This window comes from Ovis canadensis, chromosome 2 (genome assembly GCF_042477335.2).
Source record: "Ovis canadensis isolate MfBH-ARS-UI-01 breed Bighorn chromosome 2, ARS-UI_OviCan_v2, whole genome shotgun sequence".
NCBI classification, from domain to species: domain Eukaryota; kingdom Metazoa; phylum Chordata; class Mammalia; order Artiodactyla; family Bovidae; genus Ovis; species Ovis canadensis.
The window spans coordinates 17,739,046-17,759,381 of record NC_091246.1 but is presented as its reverse complement, the minus strand read 5'-3'; the positions used below and the strand labels follow the sequence as shown (position 1 = coordinate 17,759,381).

The 20,336-nt window shown below is 39.2% G+C and overlaps 1 protein-coding gene across 3 annotated transcripts in view; it reads left to right on the top strand.

Annotated features, from left to right (window-relative positions):
- The window catches only part of SLC44A1 (solute carrier family 44 member 1), a 216,335-nt gene that overhangs the window by 128,967 nt on the left and 67,032 nt on the right, over window positions 1-20,336 (top strand). For all 3 annotated transcript variants that reach the window (XM_069575521.1, XM_069575520.1, XM_069575522.1), the window contains exons 8-12: window positions 3,186-3,325; window positions 4,403-4,589; window positions 6,168-6,333; window positions 7,926-8,082; window positions 8,771-8,854. In XM_069575521.1, the coding sequence (XP_069431622.1) occupies window positions 3,186-3,325; window positions 4,403-4,589; window positions 6,168-6,333; window positions 7,926-8,082; window positions 8,771-8,854 (734 nt within the window). The remainder of the gene's footprint in view (window positions 1-3,185; window positions 3,326-4,402; window positions 4,590-6,167; window positions 6,334-7,925; window positions 8,083-8,770; window positions 8,855-20,336) is intronic.

The following is a 20,336-nucleotide window of genomic DNA, read 5'->3' as shown; positions in this document are numbered from 1 at the left end:
TCTTCAAGTTTATCTGCTCTATCACTGATTGAGCTTTCCTCAGTAGCACTTCTGTACTTGATTACTTAATTTTGTTATTCCAGTTTCATCTAATTTGTAGTTCTTCCTTCTCTCAACCATCATACTTTTCATTTCAGTTTGTAGCCTTCAAATCTAATTGTGTGCCGGATGATGCCTTAGTCATATTGGACTGTTGTAGCAAAGTACCATAGCCCTATAAACCATAAACATTTATTTCTCAAAGTTGTGGAGGTTGGAGCGTACAAGATCAGGGCACCAGCAGATTTGGCATCTGAAGGCTGACTTCCTGTTTCCAGCCATCTGATTGCTGTCCTCACATGGCAGAAGAGGGATAGGAGCTCCCTGAGGTCTCTTTTATAAAAAGGGCACTAATCCTATTCATGAGGGCTCCACCCTTATGACCCCTTCATCTTCTAAAGGCCTCACCTCCAAATACCACCACAGTGAGGATTAGGATTCAGTAAATGGATTTTGGAGACACATAAGCATTCAGTTCATAACAGATGAATAGCTTTTAGAATAAAAGTAGATTTAAGTCCTGTCTGTTGTTCAGTTGCTCAGTTGTGTCAGACTCTTTGCAACCCCATGGACTGCAGCATGCCAGGCTTCCCTGTCCTTCACCATCTCCTGGAGTTTGCTCAAACTCATGTCCATTGAGTCAGTGATAGACTAGCTCTAGCTTGAATCCTAGCTCTCCCACTTACCAGATATCTGGCATTTGGCATGCTATTGAACTTCCCTAAATTTTCAGTTTCATCATTTGTAAAGTGGCACTAATAATACCCACTTAATAGCATTGTAATTAAATGTGGTTACATCTGTTTGTGCTAATTCCTGGCACAAGTTTAAATGGTTAATAAATGATATCTACTGTGGATGTTATGAACAATGTCCTTAATGTCCTAACAATTATCTTATTCTATATATTTTCCTGTAACTTCAGCCTTTCTCTCAACTTTTTCTGTTTAGAGAGAATGTATTTTATTCCTGTTTTTGAGGATATTAAATAGTTTTCCAGGCAATTTTCTTTCAAGATTCTAAAATGGAAGTAGTATTTCCCTTTCTCAGAAACATTTTCCATAGACTCAGTTGTTTTGCTTACTCATCTTCAGTAGAAGAAAAACTCATGCTTAGTATTTGCTTACAAATACTAAGGAATTTCCCTTTGACACTATTCACTCTTGACTTGAGTGCAGATGAGTTGAGTTGATTTGCATAGATCTTCAGTTCAGTTTAGTTCAGTTCAGTTGCTCAGTCGTGTCCGACTCTTTGCGACCCCATGAATTGCGGCACTCCAGGCCTCCCTGTCCATCACCAAATCCCAGAGTTCACTCAGACTTGTGTCCATCGAGTCAGTGATGCCATCCAGCCATCTCATCCTCTGTCGTCCCCTTCTTCTCTTGCCCCCAATCCCTCCCAGCATCAAAGTCTTTTCCAATGAGTCAACTCTTCACATGAGGTGGCCAAAGTACTGGAGTTGCAGCTTTAGCATCATTCCTTCCAAAGAAATCCCACGGCTGATCTCCTTAGCCCAGTGCTTCTCTCTCAGGCATTTCTCTTGTCCACCTAGATATATACATCTACTCTGAATCTCCCATTTCCTTACCACAGCCTACAAGGCCTTACAGTATGATCTGGAAGCCAGCTCCTGCTCTACCCACATCTGTTATCACTTTTTCCATTGCTCATTGCTGTGGCTATAATGGCCTCTTACTTTCTCTCCTAGGCGTAGCCCCACCTCAGCATCTTAGAACTTGCTATTCCTTCTTGCCTGGAACACTCTTTCCTTAGTTTCATAGATTTGTTTTCTCCCTGTCTTTGACTCTTTTGCTCAGATATCATCTCACCCCAGAGAGGACTTAGTTACCCATCATATATAAAATTGTACTGCTTTCCCAACACTAACACTTCTATCCCTCTTACTAAGCAGGGGGTTTTTTTAGGTTTAATATACTGTGGTTTTGGTTGTTTCCTTATTTTTTTTGTTCCCCCAAAACTATATAAGCTCCAGGAGAGGTGATGTTGGGGGCTTGGTTTTTTACTGCTCTGTCCTCTGTCCTCAATTCCTGGGGGTTTTCCCGGGTGGCAAAGTTGGTAAAGAGTCTACCTGCCAATGCAGGAGACACCAGAGACGTGGGTTCGATCCCTAGATCAGGAAGATCCCCTGGAGTAGGAAATGACAACCCTTTCTGGTATTCTTGCCTGGGAAATCCCATGGACAGAGGAGCCTGGAAGGCTACAGCCTATGGGGTCACAAAAGAGTCAGACATGACTGAGTATGCACGCATGCAGGCCTTAACCCCTAGAACAGTAGATGCTGTGGGCACTCAAAATATACCGAATGAATTGAATGAAGGTGTCTGATACAGCTCTCTTATTTGGATGCAGTTATGCCTCCTTCTTCAATCTAGACTCTCTGAGCAAGTGATAGAGATAAAAAGTCCCATTTCTAGTGCCCACTGCTATCAAACTGTCAAAGATTTCCTTTGTTCCTACCTATGGTAGGAACTACTCGTTTGATCTTCATTTATTCATAGTACGAATATTTTATCAACTATGTGAGTGTGTCATCACTAGGCACTGGGGTTATTGTACAGCAAAGAAGATCTTTGCCTTCCTCAACTTCATTGCTGTTTTTTTTTTTAACTTTTGTTCTTTTTTTTTTTTTTTAATTGGTCACAAAACTGTGTGACATGTGGGATCTTAGTTGCCCAACCAGGGATCTAACCCATGCTCCCTGCCTTAGAAGTGTGGAGTCTTAACCACTGGATCACTGGGGAAGTCCCTTCATTGCTGATTTCTATGCCCTTTACTTGCTTTCCACACACTCCCTAGCTTAAACAGATGCTGAGGCTCTCGTCAGTGACCAGTGCCTCTCAGGGGTATCTGTCCTTGCTGGGCTCTCTCTCAGCTTCAGAATTGATAATATAGTTAAAGGAAGTTCATTTGATACAGTTAAAGATTTGTAAGTGCGTAATGTGGAAGATGATAGCGGAGTCATTGGAGTTCCCCTTTGCTGGCAAGAAGTGACAACCACACACCTCCCAGCCAAATGGATTGTTGCTGTTAGTCCATGGTGAGGTGTAGGAAGGGTCTAGAAAATTGAGGATTTACGGTACACATTGTCTTGTGCTAATTATTGCAAAATTGTTTCCTGTCTCCAGGTGGCACAGGTGTGCTCTGGTGGCTGTATGCAAAGCAAAGAAAGTCTCCCAAAGAAACAGTTATTCCTGATCAGCCTCAGGTAGCTGAGGCCAATCTTCGCGCCCTCCTCATCTATGCCATTTCAGCAACAGTGTTCACGGTAAGTACAGGCCTCGGTGTGTCTTTCAGGTTTATGTTTTATTTATAGACCATTAATGAAGCAGAAACTTACCCCTAGCTATTGCAAGCCTACCCTTGATCACTGTCAGGTTAAATCTCTGTCCCGTGGGGTATGACCTCCTCAGAAGTCTTCAGAGGCTTCTCTAATTGATGGGTGCTGTTTGATACGACATTTTGTTCTGCACTGTCTGCTTTTTGAGAGGGAATGTTCACCTAGAATATTAATTATCATTTTCTAGGAAGAACATATATCTTACTGTCATTAAATAATATAACTATTTTTAAAAAACAGTTCTCTTTATTATAGAATAGTATATTAAGAAATAAGCCATCTCATGTCATTCTATTTTTCACTAATTATTTTCCCATTTTTTTTCCTTTTAAACTTTTAACAGCATTATTCCAAAAATAGAGATGAGCTTCACTAGTATAATTACTATACTAATTACAGTAAAATTATTAATTAACATGGTTCAATAATCTATATTTATATTTTTGGTTTATCTCCCTCTTATATCTGATAAAAGGGGAAAAAAAATCTCAATTTATTTCTTGGAGCAATCCCAAGCTTTTCATTGAGCATTAGAAACTAAAAATAAAGCCGCTATAAAACCATTGTGCTATCATTGTGCAAATACTTATTAATCATCTTTTAAGTACATTTCTCTGTGCCAAGTGCCAGGGCAGAGTGGGGAGTGAATAAGTTTGACATGAACCCTGCTCTTAAGGAGTTCATGATCCAATAAGGGAGAGGACGTACAAATACCTGTGCTTTTGTGGTCATAGCATATGGTCTTCTCCCCAGTTTACAAAATTTTATGAGTCTCATCCTGATGACAAGCGACATGTTTTGATTTGTAATGAGTAGGAAATGGAAAAGTAGCATTCTAGGATGAATAATAATTTAGAAATTCTTCTATGTTTAGAGGACATTTTCAGTAAATAATGAAAAATGATAAGTGGAATTAAGAGTTATGTTAAAATTTTTTCACCATTGTTTCCGTTTTTACCACTTAAAACAGCAGCTTGAACCTTCCTGTCCATTTTCTGCATACAGGTTATCTTGTTCCTGGTCATGCTGGTGATGCGCAAGCGGGTTGCTCTCACCATTGCCTTGTTCCACGTGGCTGGCAAGGTCTTCATTCACTTGCCGCTGCTAGTCTTCCAGCCCTTTTGGACTTTCTTTGCTCTTGTCCTGTTTTGGGTGTACTGGATCATGACACTTCTCTTTCTTGGCACAGCCGGTAAGAAGACATGTTGCTGCTTTCTTTTAGCAATGAAACTGATTTGCATTAAAATATTTTAAAACATCAGAGAAATATAATTCTTAAGACATTTAGGAGTAAGGTCTGATAAGCCATCAGAAATAACAGAGGTTATGGCTCTTCAATAACACATTACCTTTTTACAGATGAACTTACTTAGCAGAAATAGACTTAGAGAACTAACTAATGGTTGCCAGGGGTGAGAATGTGGGGAAGGGATAGTTTGGGAGTTTGGGATGGACACATGCACACTGCTATATTTAAAATGGATAACCAAGAAGGACCTACTCCATAGCACAGGGATATAGTATATGACAGCCTGGAGGGGAGGAGAGTTTGGGGGGGAACGGATACGTGAGTTCGGATGGATGAGTCCTTTCACTGTTTACCTGAAACTATCACAACATTGTTAATCTGCTATACCCCAATATAAAAAGGAAAGTTAAAAAAAAAAAAATAACGCATTCCCCATTCATGATATTTAGATCTTCCCAGCAAAGTGAGTCTAAACCAGGCAGGGCCTGAAATCATATCCAGTTTTGAGATGGTTATGGATTTGAAGTAGGCTCCTGTACTGACTCAGACATTAGATTCATTCTGAGTTGAACCAATGAATGCAGTGCTCCTCTGGAGTTGCCTCAAACTCCAGTGACAGCCAAAGATCAGCCTGCCTCCTTGGGATTTTCTAGTTTGGAAATGACCTGAATCTATATAGAGCTAGCGGTGATACAGTTCATAGTTAGATGCTCAGACTTACTTGTAGCCATACTTGATATCAAAAGGTTGCTGCTGCTGCTAAGTCGCTTCAGTCGTGTCCAACTCTGTGAGACCCCATAGATGGCAGCCCACCAGGCTCCCCCATCCCTGGGATTCTCTAGGCGAGAACACTGGAGTGGGTTGCGATTTCTTTCTCCAACGCATGAAAGTGAAAAGTCAAAGTGAAGTTGCTCAGTCGTGCCCGACTCTTAGCGACCCCATGGACTGCAGCCTACCAGGCTCCTCCATCCAAGGGATTTTCCAGGCAAGAGTACTGGAGTGGGGTGCCATTGCCTTCTCCAATATCAAAAGTTATGTATGTCTAAATGGAATTAATTGGGAAGAGTGGTATAAGGATAATAAGCATATATATAACTTCTCTGGTCATTCAACACACCACCAATTCAAAATAATATTAATTTCTGTACTTTGCTAATTTTATATGTGTAATTATTGGGCAAGTAATAGCTCTTTAAGAAAACTAAAGTGTTGGAAAATTCATAACTAAACTAAATAGCTGATAATGTGGTAAGAATTATATTCAAACAGAGCAACTTTTAAAAGCTATATATGTTGCCTTTGAGGAAAACAAAATGCTTGATTTTACAGTGTTCTGCTATACAACTTTTGAAGTGATAATTATTTTTGTCCCTTAATGAAATAACACTGTGATCATAATGCCAGTGGTTTGGGGGTAGGGATATATTGTTGGAAATTAGCTTAATCTCCTAGATTTAATAGCCATGTTTTTTTGGTTTATACTTTATGTGCTTCTTCTTTCCTTCTTTGATGTTTTCCTAGGTAGTGCTGTTCAGAATGAACAAGGCTTTGTGGAGTTCAAAATGTCAGGGCCTCTGCAGTACATGTGGTGGTACCATGTGGTGGGCCTGATTTGGATCAGTGAATTTATTTTAGCCTGTCAGCAGATGACTGTGGCAGGAGCTGTGGTGACCTACTATTTTACTAGGTGAGAATTTATACTTGTCAGAAAACTTAAGTTGTAACAACATGGATGGACCTAGAGGGTATTATGATAAGTGAAATAAGTCAGGCAGAGAATGTCAGATACCTGTATGATTTCACTTATATGTGGAATCTAAAAAACAAAACAAATAAACATAACAAATAGACTCATGTGAAATAGACTCAAATGAAAGTCGCTCAGTTGTGTCTGACTCTTTGCAACCTCATGGACTATACAGTCCATGGAATTCTCCAGGCCAGAATACTGGAATAGGTAGCCTTTTCCTTCTCCAGGGGATCATCCCAACCCAGGGACTGAACCCAGGTCTCCGGCATTGCAGGTGGATTCTTTACAGCTGAGCCACAAGGGAAATGCAAGAATACTGGAGTGGGTAGCCTATCCCTTCTCCAGCAGATCTTCCTGACCCAGGAATCAAACCAGGGTCTTTTGCATTGCAGGCGGATTCTTTACCAACTGAGCTATCAGGGAAGCCTCATAGATACAGAGAAAAATCAAGAGACTGCCAGAGGAGGGGTCGAGGTTGTGAGTGAAATAGGTGAAGGAGATTAAAATGTACAAACAAAAAAGAATGATGATGGGGATGAAAAGTCTCACATGGGGAATATGGGTGATAATATTGTGATCATTTTGTATGGTGACAGATGACAACGAGACTTATTGTGGTGATCATTTGTAACGTGTGGAAATAGTGAATCACTGTTATATATGCAGAACTAACAGTATTGTAGGTCGATTATACGTCAATTAAAAAAAAAAAAGCAAGGGGAAAAGAAAGAAAACTTAAGATAATCTAAGTGATTATGCCTGAAGGAAATGGAACTGAGGCTGATAAGAGCTTAATTTCTTTAAGAAGTAAGTGGAACTCAATATGACAAAATATGTAGTTGATAATTTTGTGAGGTAGGAAAATGGGAGGTTATTATTTTATTCTTTATTCTCTCCTGTAACTTTCTTAAAAAATTAATTAGAATAGCAAGTCATGCTACACTTAAATTACATTTATCAGGAAAATAAATCTAGTTAGTGTGTTATGTATTGGGTTGGCCAAGAAGTTCTTTTGGGTTTTTCCACATAAGGTGGTATGGAAAAAGCTGAGTGAACTTTTTGGTCAACCTAGTACTTTTGCTTATATAAGGATCTAGCAAAGGTTAACAAGTCTTTAATTTGTATGAATCAGAAAAGGTGTTGTGACTTCCTTTCCTAATTTCAAAGCTAACTATGCACTACAATAGGCCTGACAGTTTTCCATTAAAATGAGGTGCCAAGTCTAACATCTTTCTACATTCCATTATCTGATTATGTAATTACCACCGTAACTGTTTATTAGTAAGAGCTTTCAAAGCAGTTTTATTTAACTTAAAATATTAGAGCATAAGAATGCCATGAAACTACCGTAAAGAAATGAAACATTAATTTTACATGATACATCTGAAGCACTTGTGGTTTCTTTGCTATTTTGCCATAGAACTAGAATAAGGGAAATGAACTAGTTTTTCACTCTTTTTTGAACTAAATCTTTTCTGTTTCTATCCTGGTCAAGCCTTTAATTGTCTTTTTGGTCATGTTTTAAACAGGGATAAAAGGAATTTGCCATTTACACCAATTCTGGCATCAGTGAATCGCCTTATTCGTTATCACCTTGGTACTGTGGCAAAAGGTTCTTTCATTATCACGTTAGTCAAAATTCCACGAATGATCCTTATGTACATTCACAGTCAGCTCAAAGGAAAGGTAAGGAAAAATCTTTTCTGGACTTTCTGTGGACACATTCCAGATCTCAGTTCTGCACATAGCAAAATTCCCAATGATATTAAGTCCAAGTGTGAATGTTTTCTTCCATGTCCTTGCCAAGTGGAATCTAATTCAGTCCCCTTATCTCCCACTCTTGTACTCTGTATGCTCTGGCAAAATTTATCTAATCACAGGTTTCCCCAAATATCCTGTGCTTCTATTCCTCTGTGTGAATTCACACTTTCCTCCTTGGAACCCTCCTTCCTGTCCTTAACTGCGGAAACAACATGCATTTCTGTATAGCTAAGCTCAAATGGCCCCTCTTCCTAGAAACCTCCCCTGAGTCCTCTAACCTCCCAAGTGGCATCTTCTCTCTCTCTTCTCCACTCTCATTGCACTAGAATCTGTATCATTCTGACTCTAACCTTTGTTACGTTTAATGCTTTTAAGTTCTTTGTTGGTCTTATATACTCTATCTTATATACAATAGGTACTAAGTAAATGTTGGATTGAACTGATTAAAAACAATTCAACCATTACATTTTGAGGGAAAAAAGGGTGAGTGTGGAGGCTTTAAAGCATAGGTTGTGATTTTTCTTAATTTTTACTTTTCTAAAATTTATAATATTCTACCTGGTATGGTTTGATTCTTTGGTCTTTAATTATTTTCATTATTCATTCTTTCCAGGAAAATGCTTGTGCTCGATGTGTGCTGAAATCTTGCATTTGTTGCCTTTGGTGTCTTGAAAAGTGCCTAAATTATTTAAATCAGGTAAAAGATTTTAAAAATACATCTAACACTCACTTTCTTTTTTTTTTCTAACACTCACTTTCAAAGATAGGTTCATTGTTTCTTCTTTCAAGATAAAGTTTTTGAGTTTAATTGAAAAATGTTTTTTTTCTCATGGTGTTGTACATTGTGCCTTGATCAAGTATAACTATTTCAATCATATTCTTATTTTGAAACATAATATATATTCTTCCCAAAGCTTATTATTGCAGGAGACCCCAGTTTAATTCCTGGGTCAGGAAGATCCCCTGGAGAAGGGATAGGCTACCCACTCCAGTATTCTGGCCTGGAGAATTCCATGGACTATATAGTCCATGGGGTCACAAAGAGTCTAATACGACTGAGCGAAATTAATTGTAATACATGGATTAATTTTCTTAGAGTCCGTCTTTCAGGAAAATCATTTATCTTTTATTCCTTAATTTACAACCTTTTATTTTTTATTTTCCCTGAGAATCTTGTCTACCCTAGCCATTGTTCTTTAATTCACTTAATGTTGTTTGAAAGCTTTAGTGAAAAGTTGTTGTGACACTTACTCCTTTTTTGCAACTGTCTACTATTGTTCAAAATTAACATGCCATGGGGGTTTTTTGTTTTTGCTTTATCCAGCTGCTGAAGACTGTGGTACTGGCCTGGAAAATACTAGCAAAGAAACTGCTATTTCTAGGGTCAAATGGAGGGATTGATACTTAGAGAGTAACAGTTCACAGAGGAGTGGCTTGGTCCTCTCTCTTTCTGTATCTGAGCATGTAGGACTCTCACTGTGAAGCACTCTTTTCATCTTGAGTTGTTTTTCTTAACCACTTTTCTCCAGCCCCTAAAAATCAATTCTAATGTACTGATGCCCTTATCTAATAGACCAAAGATAAAAATTGACTTTCTCACCATTAACCTTTAAGTGATTGAAGAGGAGCATTGCACTGTCCATTCACTCACATGTAGCCAAAGGGAGAGGGTCCTGTGGTGATGGTGTTGAGCATGCCTGGAGTCTGCTTTATTGGAGTTCTATGATAAATGCGAAGAAGTAGATTTCACATTTCATTAGCAAAATACATTCCTGTGGTTCATAATACTCTTTGGATGTAAAGTATTTGGAAGGTCATTATTAAAATAATTAGTAACAGCCACAACATTCTGCAAAATTACGTTTTTTAAAATTTGGTTTTGGAACAACTCATCTTCATCAAAAAAGTTGATGGATGCAGTAACAATAATCATCATTACATTTTGTATCCGTCACTAAATAGCTTATATTCAGAGAGATGGCTGTCTGTTTTCGCCTCCCATAGGTACTTTTTGCTCTCACAGTTTCCAAAATGTGCAGAAAATAACTTCCTTCCAATGTCTTACTAGCTCCTATTGGTCTTTAATGATTCTTCCTGAGCACCACCTCCAAGAAACTTTCCCTCATTACCCCAGCTCCTCCTCTGACATTGCACAATATCAATTCATACCTCTGTGAAAACACTAGGAACACTGTATAGGAGTTGTCTGTTTACTTCATCTCCTCCTTTAGGCTTTTAGCTCCTTAAGGACAGGATCTTATTTTTGTCTCTGCAGAAACTTCCATAGTGCCTAGTATACAATAGGTAGTCTTTAAATGTTTTTAAATGAGTGATTAATCACCAAATATTTGGACTAAAAACGATTAAGAGAATGATATAAAACTGTAAGGATCTCAAAAAGAAGTGCTGAAGGAAGGAAACAAATCACATGATATCAAGATGGTAACCAGGTGAAAACATACAGAAAATTTTCAGCTCATTCCAAGCTAAACAGTAGTCAGCAATTTAGTCCTAATAGTCCTGTGATATATATCCAAACTACAAGTTGGTGTTTCTTGTACAAGTTTTGTCCATTTTGCATCTTCAAGAGGTAGGCATGATGCTTGAAGATTCAAGAAAAGCATTGACATAGTAGCAAATCAATCATGGGAGTGAAGGTTTAGGGAGAGTGATTCTAACCTCATCCTTGGAATATGAAGTATTCCAATGTGAAGACTGGTTACCATTGGAGTGTCATGTCTCTTGTTTTCATAGAAATGTTGAGATGATGTCAACATATTAAAAATGGTAGAATACTTCTTGTCGTGACAGATTAATTTTAAGCATAAGTACCAGTTGCCAGTGGAATTTTTTAACCCTTGTTCCTGTGAAATGTTTCAGAGCAGGATGGGCACCCATCTGTTTGGTGGTACTGAATCAATGAGCTCCAGAGATTTTTCTAAAATTTGAGAAAGCGGTGTGTAAGTGTATGATCTGCTAGTATAAGAAGAGACACTTTAATACTATCACACGCAGTCAGCAGGTATAAGCTTAGTCCTCTGCTACAGGTGTGAAGCCACAGTAGAAAGAGCCCAAATGTTGAAGATGTGTTTCCTACCCTAGCAAGCTCGGTGAAACCTGAGAGTCTCAGTTTCCTGCTTCAGTAAGTGGAAAAAATATACCTGTCCTCATAGGCTTTAGGTTAGGTTGAAATATAATGCAGATAAATCAACTCTTACAGTGTCTAGCTTTTGGTAGACACCTAGTAAGTGTTATTATCACTCTTTCTCTACCCCATTTTATTTATTTATAAAGAACTCCCCGTGTTTTACTCTAAGATAACAGAGCTGTGACAAAGAATTCAAAAAGTAGTTCTATAATGTGTCTTTTCTCTGACAGTAAATGTAATATAAAATACTGAAGAGTTTGGAAAACCAAACCAAGAAAAAAACATCACCCATGATCTCACCATCTAACATAACACTTTTGTTACCAGCAAAATGGCAACTCAGTCCTTGACCTCCCGAAGGAAAGAATTCAATCAAAAGACATAGAACACTTGTAAGCAACAGAAGTTTTATTAAACAAAGTGAAAGTATACTCCCAAGAGAGAAAAGGACAGTGGGCTGTGTGGACACTAGAAGCAGCCCTCTGGAGAAGGAAATGGCAACCCACTCCAGTACTCTTGCCTGGAGAATCCCATGGATAGAGGAGCCTAATGGGCTATAGTCCACGGGGTTGCAAAGAGTCAGACATGACTGAGCGACTTCACTTTCACTTTCCAGCTGGGGATAGGATTGGTTTTTCAAAGTAGTGGCAAGTTCCTCCCTGTGTCCTGCATCATTTGACACGTTGATTGTCAGTTTTAGGTTATATAACTTTTCTCCTTGTGTGCAGGCACTTACCCACAAGCACCCAAGAAAAACCCTTGCGGGGTTGGGGCAGCGCACAGGGGGCAGTGCGGACCAGGACAAATACTGCAATACTAGTTTATTACAAATACAGAATAATGAACCCCAGGTTATACTGTGTCACCTTTTAGGGTTTTAGGGCTTGGTGTGCCTGCGCCAACATGTGATGGAAGGTTTTATCTTATTTGGGCCTGATAAGTCTGGAAATTTAACTGTCTTGACCACAATTAAGGGAGGATCTCTGGGCATGTTCTGATCACCAGTGTCCAGGTCAGGGAGGAAAAGATGGCCCCATCCAGGATGGAGCAGGGATCCACTTGTGTCTGAGTAACTACTTAACACTTTCATTAATATACTTAATAATAGCTTTGAGAATAAGTTTGCAGTATTTTACTTCAATTAATGTCTGATAAGCTCTGAACCTCATATGTAAAGTAGGGCTAAAATAGTGTTTACAGTGCCTGTTGCCATGAGTATGAAGAGAGTCTATGGTGCTCTGAGCATGGGCTTAGACACAGCAAGTCTTCAGTGAGTGGAGACTCTTATTCTGTAGTAATGCCCACAGTTAATTCTTTTATATTTTTTATAATGTACATCAATTTTTATCACTGACACAATGGACATGGGTTTGGGTGGACTCCGGGAGTTGGTGATAGAGAGGGAGGCCTGGAGTGCTGCAGTTCATGGGGTCACAGAGTCAGACACGACTGAGCAACTGAACTGAACTAAATTTTTATTTTCTCTTGTCAAGTCTGTTTAACTTTTCCTTCGTGGTTTCTCTCTTGGCTTTTCTACTTAGAAAAGTTTTCCCCACTTGAATATCAAATAATTATTCTACCTTTTTTTCTTGTAGTCCTTTAGAGGTTTCCCTTCTTTGAAAAAAGTTTATTTGGGATTCAGTCAGTTGTTCCAGGACCAATTAATGATTAATCTATTCGTTCTTCTGCAGTGAAATGTCAATTCAATCATGTATTAAATTCTTATATGTTGTACTTAAGTCTGTCTTTGGGTTTTTTTTTTCTATACCGTTGATTTGTCTATTCTTCTACCAGTACTGAGTTTTTGTTTGGTTTGGTTTGGGTTTTTCTGTTTGTTTTTAATTTTTTTTGAAATATAGTTGATGTGCAGTATTATATAAGTTACATGAATATAGTACTGGAATATTTATTATAGCTTCATTATATATCTCATGTCCTGTGAGGCAAATCTCTTGCATTCTTATTTTTCAAAAACTTCTTGTATAATCACCTGTCTATTCTCTGAGGTTATGTTTATTCAATGGAGTACAGTGAAATAATACCAATTACAATGTCAGCTATCATTTACTGAGCACTTATCATGTGCCAGGCACTTGTGGCTCACATTTCACATGTAGAGTCTTTCATTTGGAGTTTGGTTTTTTGTAATACTCCTTGGAAATGGTTAACAATGAGTCAGTTAATGTCACTTTACGTCATTTTCCTCCTGTATGCCAACATCCAACCTGAGATATCTCCCTGGTAGTCCAGTGATTAAGAACCTACTTTGCAGTGCAGAGGAGGTGGGTTGGATCCTGGGGGACTAAGATCCCACATTCTGCAGAGCAACTAATCCTATGCACCACAACTATTGAACCTGGACACCACAACTAGAGACTCAGTGCACTACAGTGAAATGTCTGTGTGACACAGCAAAGATCCTTTGTGCTGCAACTAAGACCCGATACAGCCAAGATAAATAAATAAATTTTTTTTTTTTAAAGAAAACTTGCAACTTGAGGTTAAAAGCTTTGAGTGGCACCGGACAGCATAAACCCCTGAAGGACCACTTGAGGTTCATTACATCCTTCATGTGATTGAGTGCAGCAGCCAGGGTCCAGAGCTATAGGGAACAGTAGCGAGTGGTCAACTGCAGAGCTCATGTTCCATCCAAAGAAGGCTGTCACCACTTAGCTCTAATATACCTTTGCCATGTGAGAATTTATAGACAGTTTCTAACTCTTCAGTTTTCTAAGAGAAGCCAGAATTCTGGATGTTTGAATTTTATCTCTTGCTATTAAAATGTTTACAACTAATAAAAAAAGAATAATTCTGAGTGAGCCAGAGCAAACATTGTATAGTCTTTGGGCCACATATCATCAGTTGTCTATAGGCCATCAGTTGGTCGCCACTGCTGTAGAGAATACAGAGGATAGTAGAGAGGAGTGTTGACGTGGAAGTGGGGTAGACCAGTCATTGTGCAGCATGATATGAAATCCCATAGTCCCCAGCTATGTGCCAAGCAGTGTGGAAAATACAGCTGGCTTCAAAACAGAGCTTTATGAATGGATAAAGAAGATGTGCTGTGTGTGTATATGTATACACACACACACACAATGGAACATTTCTCAACTATAAAAAATGATAAAATAATGCCATTTGATGCACTGGTCATAGCAAACACCCTCTTCCAACAACACAAGAGAAGACTCTACACATGGACATCACCAGATGGTCAACACCGGAATCAGATTGATTCTGTTCTTTGCAGCCAAAGATGGAGAAGCTCTATACAGTCAGCAAAAACAAGTCTGGGAGCTGACTGTGGCTCAGATCATGAGCTCCTTATTGCCAAATTCAGACTTGAATTGAAGAAAGTAGGGAAAACCACTAGACCATTCAGATATGACCTAAATCAAATCCCTTATGACTATACAGCAGGCCAGGCTTCCCTGTCCATCACCAACTCCCAAAGCTTGCTCGAACTCATGTCCATCAAGTCAGTGATGCCATCCAACCATCTCATCCTCTGTCTTCCCTTTCTCCTCCTGCTTTCAATCTTTCCTAGCATCAGGGTCTTTTCCAGTCAGTCAGTTCTTCACATCAGGTGGCCAAAGTATTGGGAGTTTCAGCTTCAGCATCAGTCCTTCCAATGAATATTCAGGACTAATTTCCTTTAAGATGGACTGGTTGGATCTCCTTGCAGTCCAGGGGACTCTCGAGTCTTCTCCAACACCACAGTTCAAAAGCATCAATTCTTCGGCACTCAGCTTTCTTCACAGTCCAACTCTCACTACTATATATAAAATATGTAAGCAACAGGGCCTACTGTATAGCACAGAGAACTATACTTGATATTTTGTAATAACCTAAAAGGGAAAAGACTCTGAATAAGAATATATATATATATATGAATCACTTTGCTGTACACCTGAAACTAACACAGTATTATAAATCAGCTATAGTGAAAGTGAAGTCGCTCAGTCGTGTGTGACCTTTGCGACCCCATGGACTGTAGCCTACCAGGCTCCTCCCTCCATGGGATTTTCCAGGCAAGAGTACTGGAGTGGGTTGCCATTTCCTTCTCCAGGGGATCTTCCCGACCCAGGTATCGAACCCAGGTCTCCCGCATTCCAGGCAGACGCTTTAACCTCTGAGCCACCAGGGAAGTACTTCAATTTAAATAAAAACAGCTTTAGATTTTTTAAAATAGGCCGTTAAATATATATAGCATAGGTGCTAGGGTTTTGCAGATAAACAGAGTAAACCGTGAACCACTTTTTGTTTCTGCCTGTGCTTATCTTGATGTGACAGGAAGTAATTGTACATCTAATGGAACAGTATAAAATTCGCTTTAAGTAGAAAGATTGTTCCAACTAGAATCTGTTTCTTTTGGGCATTGAATTACTCAGGTCTTGGTTTACTTGGACATTGTTTGAAGATAGTACATTTAACACTGGAGGACATCTGTTCTCCAGCTGATAAACCCTTAAGATTATAAAGCTTTTCTCTACATAGTATGAGTGGGAGTTATTTTTTGAGCACATACTTAAATCCCTGATAGTACACTAAGCACTTTATATATATTAACACTTTCTCCAACTCTGTAAGGAAGGTGCATTTCCTCTATTTTATCCATGAAAACATTGAGTCTGGTACCTTGTAGCAGATCACATGATCTAGAGGTGAAGGAAGTTTCAAATCTAAGTTTGCCTGGATCATGCCATGACTACACACTGCTTCCTACAGTTGACCCTTGAACAACAGCTTTAGATTGTGTGGGTCCATCAGAGATGAACTTCTCACCCTGGCAAGAGGGATTTAATCTAAAGGGAGGAGGAGTGAGACAAATGATGGGGAGTGGGAGGCATGTGCATTAATCCAGGGAAGGGGCAGGGCTTCTTTAAGGGAGTGAGGTGCTACCCCCTTTTTATCTTGTTTTGGTCATTAATATATGGTATTGGCCACCAGTGGGTGTATTGTTTAATATGTGAATGTAGTAAAATCAACTTATGATGAAAAAAATTATGGGGGTCCACTTATATAGAAATTTTTAAAAATAAATACTATACACTCTAGTACAACGCAGTCCACTGTTGATTGAATCCATGGCTGCAGGAACCATAGATAACAGAGACTATAGAGTTAGTCTTGGAGAAGGAAATGGCAACCCACTCCAGTATTCTTGCCTGGAAAATCCCATGGACAGAGGAGCCTCGTAGGCTACAGTCCATGGGGTTGCATAGAGTCGGACACGACTGAGAGACTTCACTTATTTTTTTTTATAAAGTTAGTCTAACTGGTTGGCAGAAAGTTCAGAGAACACTAATTAGCCACAAAGGACTCAGAATTTCTTAAGAACCCTGGCGTGAATCCTTTAGACTAAGAGGTGTAGAAGGAGAGGGAATTGACAACTGTGTGAAAGAGTTGGCATCCTGACCCCTGTGTTGTTCAAGGGTCAAATGTGTACATGCTTTTGTACAACTTAAAGAAAAGTAATTGTTATAGAGAACGTTCAAGCTTTCTTCTATAAATTGCTGAAAGCAGCTTTCTGCTGAAACTGTTTCCTGTTTTAAACTAAGACAAGTGGTAGTTTTTATGCAGTCTATTTAAATTAAGATTTACAACATATTTTTAATTCTGTCCCTTAAAAAGTTAGAGTATTTAGAACCAAACTGAGTGAAATATATGGTATAGATTGGACTTTGTGCTTCCTCCATCTCTCCCTCAGAATGCAAAAGGGATCATTTTGATTACCGTTGCCCCTATTTAATGTATGATGGTCCACATGTAGAGTTGTACTTATCTGTTCCCCTTTTCCTACCATTGCTATCTAGCTTGCCCTATTAAGTGGATTATTATGTTAAGATTTTAAACTTTAAGAGAATTTCTAGGTCCTTAAATGAAGAAAAAAAAAGAAGGTGTGAAAGTATAGAATCTGTGCTCTGGGACCTATGGCCGGGCAGGCCTGGGAACCAGTACTTTTTCACTATAACCTTTCACACAAAAGTACACACACCAGGGACCACTTGGGCTAATAGGCATCCTTTTATAAAGATTACTGGATGGTGATCATCTTTCATGTTGCTTCTGAGAATTGAGTCCTGCCGGTGAGACTTAAAGAATTGAGTCTTTAAGCCTATGTCCTGCGTGAGCAGATGTTGGGCACAGACTAAATGTTAATCATTGATGACTCTCTGTGGGCAGTTTAGCTCAATATCAGGAAGGCAGTCTGGGAAGAAGGTGAGTGGGCTCTAAAAATCTTAACTAAGTCATCAGCAGAAAGCTCAGAGAATGCTTATTAGCCACAAAAGACTCAGAATTTCTTGAGAACCCTGGTGTGAATCCTTTAGACAAAGAGGTATAGAAGGAGAGGGAAATTTCACTGGCCTGCTGTGATCTTTAGCACATTTTTCTTCCTAAAGAGATCATCTTGACCTTTGTGTATCACATGCAGCTCATCTTCTTGCCTTGGGAGCAGGAAAGTTTATAACATACCCACTTTTTTCCAGTTAGGTTGACTATAAAAGAGTTGCATAGATCTGTAGGAATATTGCCAAGAAGTCTGAATTTCTCTGAGCACATCCAACCCTGGAACCAAGGAATGGAGAAAAGAAATCACTGCTGCCTCCTTTCATGTCTACAAATAGCCTTTTGCTTTAAAAGTAGATCAAATGGGTGGAGATGGTTGGAGGAGGGAGAAAGAAGCAGCAAAGGAAGAAGAATAATTCTCAAGTAAAGTGAAGCTCTCAAAATTAATGAGAGCAGCTAAAAAAACTTTTGTTGTTTAGTTTCTAAACATTGGGCCTGCTCTTAGACTTAGCTGGCCTGATGATAACAGAAGAGAGAGATTGGAGGTATGTGGTCCTCTCGGTCCTGCCTCTTCTTTCAAGGAAAGTTATGTTCAAACTGAAAAGGGGAGTACAGCATAGTTAAGCATTGTTGGTCTTCATTTAAGGGGTGAGATTTAAGACAACACCCAGTTGTTTTAAATAGGTTATCCAGTACCCTTGATTCTAGGCATTATAATGAGGCTTTTTTACATCAACATTAATTATATGTATGTGTGTGTGTGTGTACATGCCTAGATAGTTTGTGTGTAGTTAATGTGGTAGGCTTTTTTACCCTACCAACTTATTGGAAAAGCCTCTGATACTGGGAAAGATTGATGGTAGGAGGAGAAGAGGATGACAGAGGACGAGATGGTTGGATGGCATCACCGACTCAATGGACATGAGTTTGAACAAGCTCCAGAAAATAGCAAAGGACAGGGAAGCCTGGCGTGCTGCAGTCCATGGGGTCACCAAAGAGTCGGACAGGACTGAGCGAATGAACAACAGCACAATATATTGCTATCTCGTGCTCACAGCTCTTATCTCAAAAGCTAATATATACAATATTTTAAGGAGATCTTACTAGTAAGTTGTCCTGGTAGCACTCATCTACTGCTTGTCCACTTTATGCTGTCATTTGCCAGTGCTTCCTATCAGTTAAAAGACAGCAGGCACCAAAGAGTTAACTACCTAACTGCAGTGGTTCACATTTCCTAATCTTCTATAAAGCTTCTTTTGAAACATTTTGCGAATAGCCTCACGACATCAAAATAAACTGTACTTTTGATCTTATGTAACAGTAACTCGGCTAAAAAATGATACAGAACTTTCCAAGCCTGATCTATTCCCAAGGAACCCAGAGTAGTTCCCAGTTCTCACCAGTTCCTTACTCACCTAAAAAATGAACAATAACAAACAAACCCAAAACAAAACAAATAAAAACAACCAAACAAGCCCCATTAATAATTTGTTTTAGGGCAGTGTTTTCAAACTGCTACCTGTGGGCTAAATATGTACTTCAGTACCTAAGTTTTATTGGAACACAGCTATGTTCATTAATTTAAAAACTGTTTTGGCTGTTTTATGTTATGATGGCAGAACTGAGCTATTGTGGCAGAGACTATATGATCCACAAAGCCAAAAATATTCACTATCTGGTCTTTTACCAAAAAACTTTGTTGCCCCTCCTCTAGAGTACCCTTCAGAATCAACACCAACCTCACTTACAGTCTAGAGAACCCATCTTCTCAGCCTTTTTGAAACATAACCACATATGCTCATTTCCAGTTTCAGTTCAGTTCAGTTGCTCAGTCGTGTCCAACTCTTTGCAACCCCATAGACTGAAGTACACCAGGCTTCCCTGTCCATCACCAACTCCCAGAGCTTACTCAAACTTATGTCCATCAAGTCGGTGATGCCATCCAACCATCTCACCCTCTTGTCCCCTTCTTCTCCTACCTTCAGTCTTTCCCAGCATCAGGGTCTTCTCCAATAAGTAGGCTCTTCACATCTGGTGGCCAAAGTATTGGAGTTTCGGCTTCAGCATCAGTCCCTCCAATGAATATTCAGGGTTGATTTCCTTTAGGATGGGCTGGTTGGATCTCCTGGCAGTGCAAGGGACTCACAAGAGTCTTTTCCAGCACCACAGTTCAAAAGCATCAATTCTTTGGTGCTCAGCTTGCTTTATAGTCCGACTCTCACATCCATAACGACTACTGGAGAAACCATAGCTTTGACTAGATAAACCTTTGTTGGTGAAGTAATGTCTCTGCTTTTTAATATGCTGTCTAGGTTGGTCACAGCTTTTCTTCCAAAGAGTAAGCATCTCAATTTCATGGCTACAGTCACCATCTGCAGTGATTTTGGAGACCAAAAAAATAAAGTCTGTCACTGTTGCCATTGTTTCCCCATCTATTTGCCATGAAGTGATGGAACCGGATGCCGTGATCTTAGTTTTTTGAATGTTGAGTTTTAAGCCAGCTTTTCACTCTCCTCTTTTACGTTCATCCAGAAGCTCTTTAGTTCCTCTTCACTTTCTGCCATAAGGGTGGTGTCATCTACATGCCTGAGGTTATTGAGGTTTCTCCCAGCTGTCTTGATTCCAGCTTATGCTTCATCCAACCCAGCATTTTTCATGATGTAATCTGCCTATAAATTAAATAAGCAGGGTGACAATATACAGCTTTGATGTACTCTTTTCCCAATTTGTAACTGGTCCA